We start from the raw sequence: 14169 nt of genomic DNA, 5'->3' as shown, positions 1-14169 counted from the left end.
ATTCATACATCTGGACACACACACACATACACATGCACAAAACACACACACACACACACCTCCTCCCCTCTACACACACCTCCTCACACACACACACACACACACACACACACCTCCTCCCCTCTACACACACATATTCATACACACACACACACACATACACACGCACATGCGCACACACACACACACGCACTCACAGAAAAGGCTATAAATGTAAATGAATCCATGGAACTTATCTTTCCATGTCAACTGGTAAGATACTGCTGCTCTATAAGGTTCACAATAATTTTCTGTTATTTTCATGCAAGCTCTGCGTGTGTGCGTGTGTGTGTATGTGCGCGCGCGTGCGTTCGTGTGTGTGTGTGTGTGTGTGTGTGTGTGTGTGTGTGTGTGTGTGTGTGTGTGTGTGTGTGTGTGTGTGTTATACTGTTGATTCAATTCATTTACATTCCGTCACACTATCTGATCTGGCATTTCCTAAACTCTATCAATCTTCTGTGATGTCAAATAACTTTAGTATCACTGTGATCCCCTTCTTTCTTTCATCCCAGGAAGTGATCACAATCAATTGTTGATACTTCTGTCACTAATTCCAAATCAATTCCTCAAATTAACACATCCGCGAGTGCTTGTACACACTCAGCGCGCGATATAATTGCAAATGATGACCGGGGAGTGATGTAAATGGAAATAAACCAACCTTAGGTTAACTTTCTACTTGAAGACCTTTTGGCACTTCGGAATAAACATTAGGCGTGGACGTTACTTGGAACTCAATACTCAGAAAGCACTACAAAATGAACAAGGAAGCCCTCGATTGGTTTCGACTATACCTTTTTTAATCGGCAAGTAAATGACTTTCCTTTCAGTACTCCACAGCCGACAACGATGCCATGCACTTTCCTACCACTTGTTGTTGTCGGGCGACATGACGCTACTTGTCCAATTTTGCCGCACTGTGTGAGAGGTACTTCAAGGGAAACGACTCTTGATACACGCTGCTCAAATCTCTCGTAGGATGATCGATCCCCCCTCTCTCTCCCGACTGATGTCGAGTCAATTAACACCAAGTAGAATATTAAATATAATAATTTCACTTAAAATTCTAATTTAAGAAATCTCATGGGGAAAAAAGAAGTCTAGAAACTTTTCTCTTTTTAATTTTATTTTCTAAGAACATCCACCAATCTACAATGCATGATTACATTGTGTGAAGTAACAAACATACTGGTACGGTATTCTCTGTTAAATGACCATACAGTGGTGTGGGTTTCGTGTTCATTGTATTCTAGTAAAAGCCACAGTACCCCATTTTCATTCCTGTCTTTCATTATAGACAGGTGATGTGATTGTGTGTGTGTGTGTGTTGTGTGCTTTAATTTTCGTGTACATGCGTGCATGATTGCATGCATATGCGCATGTGCATGTGCCTATGTGTGTGTCAGTAAGAGAGAAAGAGAGAGAAAGAGCGAGAGAGAAACAGACACAGAGAGGTATACAGAGAGAGATACAGAGACCGGGAAGGAGACATTGAGAAACAGAGGCTGAGAACATACTGCATACATCTGCACAAGAAAACCATTTGTGTTTTGTGTGCTTTCATTTATGTGTACATGCGTGCATGATTGCATGCATATGTGCATTGCGCGCGCGCGCGCGCGTGTGTGTGTGTGAGTGAGTGAGTGAGTGAGAGAGAGTGAGAGAGAAACAAACAAACAAACAAAGACACAAAGAAACAACTGAAAGATACTTTCACAATTCAAACTTTATTTTCATCAGATCACTAACAGTCAATCTCCATGATAACCATAAAGCAAATGGAACTCGTAAAATGTCTGCAAATACAAATCATGTCACCATTACACTGATATTGGAAGGAAAACCCAACAACCAACCAAACCAAATATATACAGACAGAGGATTGTTGGTTTTTCTGTGTACTGTGGGTCAAAGCATAAAGGACTTATTATTTTCTTCATTGGATAACAACAGTACTGCAATAATAGCTGCTGATCCAAATTGAACACATACATAGCAAGCAAAACATCAAGTATCTATGGACAAGCGAGAAGAAAAAAAAGTCTCACAACAATATTAATATTGTACATGTTGTACTGCCCTCCAACAAAGCATAACCTTTTAACCTCCTTTCTCCCCCCCCCCCTCCACCCCACCCCCTTTTTTTTTTTCTTTTTTGTAAGAATCATATAACTACAAAATGAAATTTGCAAAGCAAGTGACAACTGTCATAAGGATGTCAACTGTCAGTCTGATACATGAATTCAATATTAATCACAAAGCCCCAAATGTTGACAGAATAACAACAGATATAAGAATTCACAAAAATATCATATTAAAATGAAGGAATAATATGAAAATGAACAAAAAAGGTTTTTGTTGTGTTTTTTCTTCAAAATGAAAGCATCACACTATCTTAAGAATGTGACTGAATTATATGCACCAGTTATCAATGTGTTCTCACAGGTTCACATCTCTGGAAAGTTTATTTTTGACTCCTGTGTTTGCCCCCCCCAAAATTGTAATGGTACTAATAAAATGAAAGAAACAAATTGGTGCAGATCACAAGTAATGGTGAAAATACATGTTTCAAGGCTCCCATGAACACACATAATATGCTCGACACACTTAAAATCAGGGATGCACTATGGTCATGTCTTGGGGTCCCACGGGAAGCGCCCTCGAGGGAGAGTAAGGTTACAGAAAGCTATGGAATGGACATATTTATGTGTCTGATCAAAAGTTAAAAAATAAAAATATTGCTGATGTCTGCTGGCATCATCTCACTAATGACTCTATTGATTCCAGGGATGACAATTCACTCTATTCAGGTTTGAAAAATAGTTTGTCACATCTGTCCATTACTGTATGACAAAAGTCAGCTTTTCACATGCAAAACCACTATTCTAGCCTCTAAAGTTGACACTTTACAACTGACCAAGAATGCAGAACCAGTTGTGGTTAAAATCCATCAGTCACAAACACACATAAATGCACAAACACACTATGCATTCTTTAGTGCACACGCACACACACACTCAAACACACACAAATATGTTCAAGATGTACATGCACACACATAAACATCCAGAAACTACCATCTCTCTTCTCTCAAACGTTTTAACTAGAATAAATAGATTTTTCAACAAATTTCACTTTACACAGTTGTCCTGTGGAATATATTATCAGGAATCTAATATTAGGAAGTGCAGCTTCAATACGAGATGAAAGCATCCCAATTATGGCTGTTGTTTTGCACCGCAAAGCCCCAATGGAATTAGTCGAGGCTAAGTTTGATATCTTTAGTGTTTCCTATTTAGTGTGTCAGCTTGGCTACAAGCAACATGGCTTGAGGACAAAATGAACCAGTAGTATTTCAGTACTTCTTTCTTCAAAAACTTCACTCCTAAGATTCCCCTCCCACCCCCTCCTCCCAGGCTCTCTATAATACTAAGCATATGGGTCAAGGGTTTCTCGTCAAATCATCCAAACAGAGGTCAAGAGTTTTTGTTGCACCAGGATGGGGACTGCAAGTGATGACAATGAGATAGATTTATTGCACAAGGTATTACAGGGTATGTTCTTGAGTCAAATTCACATTTGATACATTATTCTGTCCTCAACACTCAACATAAACACAAACATATATTTTAAACATATCTTATTATTCCAGAAATGAAATAACCCAGGTATAAAAAAAAACTCTATTCCAAGCTGAGACACCTCAGATAGGTAATTTCACCATTGTGACCAACAAAAATGGGTGAATTACAGTTGGTTTGTTTGAACCCTTTTACTAACACCAAACTCATCACAAATGGATACAAAATTTTGAAGCTGTCACCATGGATGAATCATTTTAATCTTGAACCCTGCTTTCTTACAGGGCTCTGATTTATGGAGGTACATAATTAAAGACAGAAAAAAAGCATGATAGAAGAAATTATCCAGTATATGTTAATTCTTGTGAAACTGTGCAGCACAGAAAAGCAAACAAGCTCAAAAGTTGGTCATGAGTGTGTGTGTGTGTGTGTGTGTGTGTGTGTGTGTGTGTGTGTGTGTGTGTGTGTGTGTATCTAAAAACAAAACAAAACAAAAAACAACCTCCAAAACATAAATTATTTTCTGTACCTCTACATAACATACATAATAACAAAGAAAACAAAAACAACCTCACATTCAAAACAGTCATGCCGTATCACTGTTTTGAAATTAATCATGGATGAGTGAAAATTTACCGGTATAATACTGTTAAGATTTTTTTCCTTCTAAATATCCATTTCATTATTATCAGTTTTTTTTCTTATGTTATCAGTGCATCCCTGTTTCACAAGTGACCTCCAAGCTTTCCAATTCTAAATTCAGTCATTTGAGAGTTCCAAATGAGATTCCTGTTCAATGCATAGCTTTGAGAAACATGCTGTTTGCTTGTGTCAGTAAATGTAAAGCATCAAAATTATCTCTAAAGTTAATTTTGACTGAAAGGAAAACCAAATTGCACACAAACAGATAATGGTGGCTCTGCATAATGGTTGTAAATAGGACAACACTTCTGGGCATAACTGCCCAAATTTTGCACCCACACACCACGTCATAACAAAAAGAAAAGAAAAGAAAGGGAACTCCAGCTCCAAGAAATACAAATGACAAGTTAACATAAAATTCAGAATTCATATCAACTGTTTCTTGAGATAAACTGAAAATTCTAAACCAGGCACAAAGATCAAATCTACAGGATATCTGCCTATCATTTGAATCTTAATCCCAAAATGTCTGAAAATAACAACACTGCCTTGAAAGTAGGTGATACATGTATCAACTAAAAACCTGTCTGACTTGTTAACGGGTTAGTCTGAAGCCTGACAAATGTCAATCATCCTTTCTGAATTAGTTAAAAAGCAAACTAGTACGATATTTTCTTTCTTTCACATCCAGACAGGTATGTGCTTGCCTCTCTTGTATTCTCTTGTAGAAAAAATGGGGGTGCCTCTCCTGTATTCTCTTGTAGAAAAAATGGGGGAAAAGCCCCCAAAACAAAGTAAACGTCTCCAAGTGGTTTCACATTTTCCTGTCTGTGCGTTAAAGCACAAAAATCACTGGATATCAAAATGAAAGTCACAGATGCTCAGTTCTTTCTATTAAATAAAAAAGTCAGTTTGGTAAAGAATACTGGTAACTGCTTCCATCATTACAAAATGACAGAACAGAGTTACAAGCATAATAACTACATGCACATGAACAATAATAACTGATTAATCAATTCTTTTCAATAAAAACATAAAAGATGTGAACAATGGGTAAGTAGCACGGCAGTAGTTTGTGCACCAAATGAAGTGGTTTTTCTCTGGTAGCATACTCTTGCAACCAACCTCACTGAACTTGATAAATTTTCCAACTCTGCTAACACTATCGTTTCTAGAAAAGCCTTCCACTTGATCAATGCACCACACCATATTTTCCTCACCACCAGCATACCATCAGTCAACTGTGCCTGTCCCCAACAAACGTGCTCAGATGCTCATGCAGTCATGCAGTCACAGTCATATGGTTTCTTCAAGTGAGTGAGGATGTGAAGCGGACATCCCTAGTTCGCTCCATGACCTCATCCAAAACAGCATGTTAATCTCATCAAAGTGACACAACACAACATTATACATGTATATAAGAGAGAAAAGACAGAGACTCAACTTGAAAGAAAAATCAGCACCAGTAATCCAAGCCGGTGCCTTTCAATTAAAAAGAAAGCATAACATCATGTGGGTGTGCATCATACTATTATGAATTTGCATGTTTGTACAAAACTGTGTGTGAGTGTGTGAGTGTGTGTGTGTTTGTGTGTGTTTGTCCTGCGGTGTCCTTATAATTGTATGTCTGAGGAACATATGCACATAAGCATTACATGTACCAGTATATATAAACGCACACTTTACAGAAGCATAACAAGTGGCAACATCCACTCATTTCCTTCCATAAGTCCCCCCCTCTCTCTCTCTTTTTTTTGTTTTTTTTGTTTTTTGTTTTTTGCAGCTCACTAGTAGCTATCATATAGTACCCACAAATATTTGTCTCTAGCTGGAAGGGAAACAAACTGAGTGCACTTAATGTTTTTCAACATTCACTATTTCATGTAAATCAGTGCAAACATATATTTATATTGTCTTTATTCCCTAAGGCCTATGCACACAAAAAGCTTTTCAGAAAACACACATTGGATGTTGGCTTTTTTTCTCACAACAGTTTTTTTCTTTTCTTTCTGCAATGGCCAAATCAAGATTTCTTGATGTAAATAGCTCATAGCCCTATATATCCTCTCTTTTAAAAATTGTTGGGGAAAAACCCCAAATAACAACAGAGGAGGAAGATGAAGTAGATAATTATTGATCCAGATCATCATTTGCAGCACTGTTAAACTGAAATAATATATATATATATATATATATATATATATATATATATATATATATATATATATATATTCCCTCATCACATGAACGTCTCAACAGTCTTGCACAAACTTCAGAGTGAGCCCATCCATAACTTTCTCCCTGGGTACGTACTGTGTCCACACATATGTACACACACAGAATAAAACAGTCTTCTGCGTGGAGGCGATGATACAGATCAGGCACTGTGGTGTGGGTCAATGCTGGCCGTCAAGGTTATAACCATCCCTCCATGCAAACAGTCAACACTTTTACACATGTATTGTTCACTTTCCTGCCCAAATTTCCTGCTTCTGATTGTCAGTGATCCATGACACGCTGATGTATATGGGCATCAGCAAGTAAGAGACAGTGTAAGGTAAGTGTGGGAGAGAGAGCAAGAGAGAGAGTGCGTGTGTTTGTGTGTGCGTGTACACACCATGTAAGTACATTATGTTTTGTGTATCACCACAACATACATAATTTCCTCATTAGTTTCCACTTGAAATACAGAAGGCGAATCTATTACATTTTTCACACCATATGCACAGACCTGACGTTCTGTTAACTTTGGATGGTCATCCAATGGATAATGTGCTCTGCATTCCTCCCCAACCCACATCCTAAGCACCATCCTCCCCAGCCCCAAGTGCTACCTAGTCTTGAACGATTCATGGTATATGGCAGGCTGCAATGGCAGGGCGTTTCACAGCTTTGCTCTATTTCCAAAAGAAATGTCATACTTGAGGTGTTTTGAGTAGGCAAACTTATAGTTGAGAAGAAGCAATGATGGCATAGGAAATGTGTGCATGCAAACATACATATGTGTGTGTGTGTGTGTGTGTGTGTGTGTGTGCGTGCATTTGTGTGCGTGTACCTGTGCGCATTAAATATTGTCAATTGCTTTTCCCACTTTTAAACCTTAGCCAGAAAGCACCAGATTAGCTGATGCAAAAACAAGAGAGAAAAGCACCCCTATGACCAGTCTTTCTCTGTATTCTCACATGGGATATAGCAGTTAAAGATATAGCAGCTAAAAAAAAAAAAAAAAAAAAAAAAAAATTCTTTCAAGTTCATATCCCTCTTGGATGGTTTTGGAAAGGAGACTGAATGACATTTTTGCAATCTATTTAAGATAATGCAGCAAAACTGGGTGAAGGCTTTTGTACAAAGCACAGCTGTCTGCAAAATGCTTTCATTATCAACTATGCTAAATACACAGCACAAAATGAGCGACTGCTGTTATTGTACACTTTTTGGCATCTCAAATAATGGTGAATGTACTGTTCCTGCCTACTCTTGTGAGAGTTTCTCTTTTTTTATTTTATCAGGTATTGATCTGCTTCTTGAATAAATACTTCAGGCCTAATTCCTCGAAGCTCAAAAACAGGGACCTAAAAAAAAAAATTTTTTTTTAAAAGAGAGAGAAAGAGAAAGAAGAAAGAGAAGAGAAATGACCAGGTTGTAATGGACAAAATAACCCAGGCCCATTTCATAAGAGGACTGGTAGATAATCTGGTTAACGCAAGTCTGGTTTTCACATCACTCGAGGCTGATCAGCTCCACATCTAGTACCAGGCTGGCATTCGGTGGAATAGTACAGTGAGTTAAGGAAAATTACTCTCGGTTAGATTATAAACTGAAATAAACTGCTATTAACATTATTACTGGGACAACAAACTAACGAAACTTTTTCAGTATCATACCTGTAATGAAATCAGCAATAACATGTATCAGTTCAGCCTTTCCAACTGTTTCACACACAATATCAGACTCCATCTATTAACACAATAACTAAATTTGCAAAGGGCTTACTCATTATCTTGAAACATAGATCATGAACACAGGATGAAATGTAGAATCAAACTCAACTGAAATAACAACTGTTGGAGTATCTGAAAGAATCTGGCTTCACTACAAAACTTTGCTTCTCTAATCTAGAAAGCCTAATATATACAACCAATACGCTAAACAAATAATCACACTTTCACAGGAACAGTAAACTATCACCTTATAAAATCATCATCATCATCTTTCTCAGAGTGATATAATTTTAATAAATGTCTATTAAACACAGAAAAGCATTTATCATCCGCACACAGAACATTTACACATTTAAAATAAATATATGCAAACTAAGAAATACCAGGGTGAACTCACTCTATCCCTTTTTCTTACTCCCCTTCCACGAACCAACAAACAAGCCCTTCGCCTGCCACTCCATCCCTCCATCATCCTCTTACCCTATCCCTACATATTGCGAATACAGCATGCTCACAATCCACAGAATAAACATGTCAATGGAGACAGTTTCGACAAAAAGAAATATATCACATGGTGTTTTTAAGACACACAAACAGGCTGAAAGTTCATCTGCAAAGAAGTCCAGATCTATCAAATTAACAAAAAAACAACAACAAACAAAAAAGAAGAAGAAGAAAAAAAACAACCACCAAAAAACATTAAAGCGGCATGGGCAGAAAAATGCTCTCAACTGATTTTGATCTGTTTCTCATGTCAGAATGGCAATATTCAGCACAGGGGTCTTTGCAGATGAATGAACTGCTCCACTAGCATTACCTGTTCTTCATACAGCAAGGTCAAAGTGAACAACAGTGGTTCCAAAAATTAAATGTTCAGAGAAGACTTCTGAAAAACTTTGAAAAACTCTGAAAAAAAAAATCCTGCAGAGTCTGTTTAATTCTGATAGTTCCCATCAGCTATCAGCTCCATCCCAGTCTTTTCAGCCAATTCAAACTAAGAATTAACCCCTTTACTGCTGCTGCTAAGTGTGCTCATTAGTGAAAGGCTGACGCCAGTCATAAGATAGAGACTACAGGTCAGGATGTCAGTCACATGTCTTTATTTGGGCTCCTCCTCACAGGATTCTTTCATTTTTGTTCAATTCTAACACTCAAAAGTTTACAAAAATTTCTCACTGCACTTCATATTCATGCCATACTGATTTCACTTCACCAAACTTCATTTGTCTTGGGGTTAAAAAGAAAAAGTTATGTGGAAAAAAACAACCCAATCTGATTAGAATGGAGGAAAAAAAAAGAAATCTAGTAACGGATGGACCAAAAAAATTATGGAAAAAAACACACTTTTGTGATCTTTTAATATGATAAAACTACAAATCCATAGGGTGCTCATCTTCTCTCTGAGCCCTCCACAAGGGTGGTACAGAGAGAGACAGACTGACAAAGAGAAGGTCTAAGGCAGATTATTCAAAAGGATATACTCCGGGGTATCCACATTTCCCATACGCAACATCAGGTGAGCAGGTTATCCATGCCCTCTCACCAGCACTCATCTGAAACCAGACAATAAACTCATTCTGAATACTGAAATCAGTGAAAATAATGTCACCAGTGTTAAAGGAACAGTTTCTCAAATTTTTATATAACAGTGGATGAGACAAAGGATATCTATAAAAAAAAAAAAAATAAAAAAAAAAAATAAAAAAATGTTAAAGGTCCCATAGCCTTTCATGATCACTGGAGCAGTGGATACATATCCACTGTGTCCAGGGCTCAGCAAAAGAAGGCAGGGCCCATTCCTCTCCTTTTGCAACTCAAATTTTGTACCCATTCACACCTGGGTGAAGTGAGGAAAATCAGACTGAAGTGCCCTTCCTAAGGACACAAGACCACATCGAAACGGAGTCTCAAACTGATCACTGTTGAACACTGGACCAGAAATCAAGAGCTTCACTCTGCCACAGTGTCTCATGGGGGTTATTAGGCATACAAAAACAAGCAAACCAACCCTTAATGCACAATCACAATCTCATTTTTAAAACCACTCAGACCTTGTAACATACCCTTCAAAGGTTATCAAGTTATCAACTTAATGTGGTAAAATTGGGATCTTTTACTCAGCGACTTCATCAAAGATCAAGATATGACAATACAAATACAACAACTGCATTCATGAATTTACAGACAGCACACAGGCAGTACTTTCAGCATGATATGTGTTTGTTTTTAATGATATATGAAACCAGAACATGATTTTATTATTTTTTTGCCAAACTAATGGCTTATAAGGATAAAAGAAAATGTTCTTCCTAAAATTACACTTATCTAACATACTTACCATGACCCACTAGTGCAGACATTCCTGTTCTGTGCAAACTAATACCCGCCTATGCAGAGAAAATGAAAGTAGCTACAGCCAATAACCTCCCATTCCCACAGCCTTTTCAATAATCGGGGCGATTAATTTCCTATTCACTGTGTTTAGCGTTCAGCATAAGAATGTGGGGCCCAATCCTCTCCTGCTATTTCAACCTTCCCCAGGTGAAGTCAGGTACCCATTCATAACAGGGGAAGTGAGGAAAATGAAGTAAAAGTGCCTTTCTCAAGGACACAGTGACATGCTGAAATGGGGCCTTGAACCCTAACCACTGATTAACTCTGGATCAGAAATCCAATGCCTGTCTCACTTTGCCATGCTGCCTCATAAAGTCATATGCATGGCTTAGTTGTAAATAATTATTGGTTGTAAATAGTACAACAGCTGTTTACCTCAGCAAGATGCAGTGGCACTGGTCAGTGGCCAGCATATCATCAATGCAGCAACATGATATAATAACTCTTGTTTTTGGCATCAATCCAAAACATTTTCACGTAACACCACAAACAAAAAATAGGATAAAGTTCAAATGCAGCTTACCTTAGAAATTCCTTCCTCCCAACCTGCAACAGAAAAAAACAACAAAAAAACCAACCAAACAAACAAAAAACAACAACAGACATACATGAAGAATATCATCCCAATGTAACTGAATATCAGTGTTTACCTGACTGCGGTTACTGCTGTTCATATTCATCATCATAAAATAAAATGCTATGCTGCTGAACATCAAATTTAAATTTACAAAATTTCAGTTTTTCTGTTGAAAAATTTATATGGAATGACTGAAAGCTTCAGTCAAGAGTGGTGTTGGGTAAAACACATACAGGACGTCAAAACTGTTGTACTACAATGTCAAACTTTTTATAAAAAAAAGCTGTTCTGAAATGTGATTAAAAAAAAAAAAAAATTCAAATGCAACTAAGTTAACCCACCAACATTCTTTCACTTAAATGTGGTATTTGGTATTACTCATTTGTTACTGCAGGTTTTAAGTGCTTTACTCAAAAAGATATGCTTGTAAGCAGTATAACATGTATGTATGATAGTCGGTCGTTTTCAACTATGACCATCAGAACAGCAGAGGAAGTAACTGCTGTCCAAACTATCTGGGCTAGAATTTGATTATAGTGGATAGTGTCTTGCCCAAGTTACATCCCCAGTCTCTTAGCCAAGAGGGTTTTAGGACAGTCGGCGCTGGGATGGTTCCCAAAGACCAACTAGCCCCCAAGGCTGCAGCACTTGAAGCCAGTGCCATTTTCCCTCCTAGTTTGAGAGTCATGGTCCTTCACAAAAGACTAACTACAAGATGTAAATGATTTCCCATTACATACATCAAGGTCACTCACCTTTGATCACCTCACCCTTGCCCATTCTAAATTTAAAAGGGCAGTTCCTGTCCCGAGAAGAGTCAAACTGTTTTCCAGTTGAGGCAACAATTGCTGCAAAGAAAGAAAGAATGAAGAAACTTAAAATCATGACAGACAGAAAACAGAAAATAAACAGTCTGATCAAACTAGAGATAAATCTGCATGCATGCGTGCGTGTGTGTGCGTGCATGTGCATGCGCATTCATGTACAAGGTGTGTGCATGTGCTTGTGCGTGTGTGTGTGTGTGCATGCGTGCGTGCGTGCGTGTGTGCAGTTTATGATTGCCACATTGTGTCTTACTGCCACTGCACCAGGTCAATACTTCTGCTGTTAAATCTCACCTGTGTAATGTATAACCACCGTCTGACCTTTTTTGGGAAATGTCGTACCTGAAAAAAAAAATCAGCACAACCGAACTTTTAGCTATGTACCAAAAGTGTATTTTTTATTTGGGTACACCTGCTCAAATATAACGCTCAACACACACATACAACTGACTGAACTTACTTACCACATTAAATTCTAGAAAATTCCTTTCTGGTAATCCTATCAATAAATGGTTTGGGGTTTTTTTCAACTGTTTCGGTAAGACAAGCAGACAGAATGGTACTGTTACATCAAAAACGAAGCCCTGCTCCAAATGTAAGGAAGAACCATCCTTACTGAGGCTATTTCATCTATTAAAATAAATAAATAAATAAATAAAATAATAATAAAAATTAATAAATAAATAAGTGTAGAAAAGAGACAGATGCTTATTTGAGGGGGCGTGGCAAAACTGCTTCACTTCAATGACAGGCACTTTGTCCAGTTTGTGGGTTGCATAATTTCATCAAAACACTGTGAATTTGAAAGTACCGTGGCTGCTAATTTGAGGAGTTTATGGTTCTTCCCTGTGTGCACTTGACTTCATGCCAACTATCAAAATTTCCCACCACTGGAATTGAGCTGTCATAAATTTAATAAATTTGATAAAACTAAAGCCAAGGCATGTCTGGGATGGCAAAACAAATTCCAAATCTCTCCACCCTGTCACACATTGCTAAGTTACACTTATAAAGTTAAAAGTAACAACAGTGAGCACCATCATTTGTGCAAATGGAACATTTTCTTCCTTGAAATGGCAAAGTCAGAAAACAATATGTATAATATCTCTATATCAACACTGACATCCAGGCATGTATTCATGATTCAGAGCTAAACTCTTACAGTTTGCTGTCTGTCTAAATGGCCTTGTCTATTTCCATACACACAACACAGTTTGCCCTAAATAAGTAAATTGTTCTTGTCTAGATTCTTCTTCTTCGTTAGTGACCAACAGTCACTGCTCTGACATTTATTGTCACATCATGCATGCTCAGTATCTTCATATTTCTTTACAGTTTTTTCAACATGTATTTGAATTTTGATATTCAGCATATGCAGACACATGAATGATGAAGGTGAATAACATATTTCGTAGACCTGTCTACACCAGTACATATCTGCTGACCTGGGAAATCAGAAAAACCTCCACCCTTAACTAGACACTGACACTGGGATCAAGCCAGGACCCTTACATTGGAAGCTCAATGCTCAGCTATCACACCCTTTCAGATTGTAACTGAATGATGAAGTCACAAACTCCAGCTTCATGACACTGGTTACTGGTGGAGGCAAGAACAGTAGATTGGCTGTTAGTGGAGACTAACAGTATACTATTAAGTTTATAACTGACATTTGTGGATCCAGAAATTTTTCGGTTTTTTCTTTCTTTTTTTTCTTTCTTTTTTTTTTTTTTTTTTAATCAATATATGAGTTATGACCAATGATTTACATATGTGTGCACAACAATAACAGCAGACTGTACTGAAACACTATGACCGCAGTCGAAGTGTACCACTAATGACATTTGCATGATAGTCCTGAACCAAGTGACCACTTAGAGACCAAAAATAATAATTAAATACGTTACAGAACTTACACTCACAGCCAGGATCAAAACAATCAAAGCATGGAATTGAAATCGACGAGACATGGCATAAGTCTGGGCTGAGCGCTTACGACGCCAAACTAAGTCATTCAGACAAACACTACAACAGCTTACCATCACCGGGAGAAATTGTTTCTTTCTTCACCCCCATGCTGAGGCACAGACACCCCTAAAAAGCACTTTCGCCCGTTTTGTCTGCTTGTCCCCTCGTCTCCGGACTGTCTCGGAACTTCTCGGAACAAAAAA

At 37.8% G+C, this 14169-nt stretch overlaps 2 protein-coding genes across 3 annotated transcripts in view; both read right to left on the bottom strand.

Moving 5' to 3' along the window:
- The window catches only part of LOC143280077 (coiled-coil and C2 domain-containing protein 2A-like), a 269519-nt gene extending 268570 nt beyond the window's left edge, over window positions 1-949 (bottom strand). The window contains exon 1 of one of the 2 annotated variants that reach the window (XM_076584585.1): window positions 834-949. The gene's annotated coding sequence lies outside the window, so the exon portion shown is untranslated. Of the gene's footprint in view, window positions 1-700; window positions 807-833 lie in introns of those variants that run through there. The other variant, XM_076584586.1, reaches the window with a different exon arrangement.
- Window positions 950-1745: 796 nt separating this feature from the next.
- On the bottom strand, window positions 1746-14159 carry LOC143280076 (peptidyl-prolyl cis-trans isomerase FKBP1B-like). Its single transcript, XM_076584584.1, has 6 exons — window positions 14038-14159; window positions 12293-12340; window positions 11930-12022; window positions 11121-11143; window positions 9683-9756; window positions 1746-8037 (listed from the first exon to the last, which is right to left on the bottom strand). Exons 1-6 carry the CDS (start codon window positions 14072-14074, stop codon window positions 7983-7985), a joined length of 330 nt encoding a protein of 109 aa, XP_076440699.1. The 5' UTR covers window positions 14075-14159; the 3' UTR covers window positions 1746-7982.
- Window positions 14160-14169: the final 10 nt, after the last annotated feature.

The sequence above is a fragment of the Babylonia areolata genome, chromosome 3 (assembly GCF_041734735.1).
Source record: "Babylonia areolata isolate BAREFJ2019XMU chromosome 3, ASM4173473v1, whole genome shotgun sequence".
Classification (NCBI taxonomy): Eukaryota; Metazoa; Mollusca; class Gastropoda; order Neogastropoda; family Buccinidae; genus Babylonia; species Babylonia areolata.
Note: the sequence above shows the minus strand (reverse complement) of the source record. Positions and strands in the feature narration are given on the sequence as shown.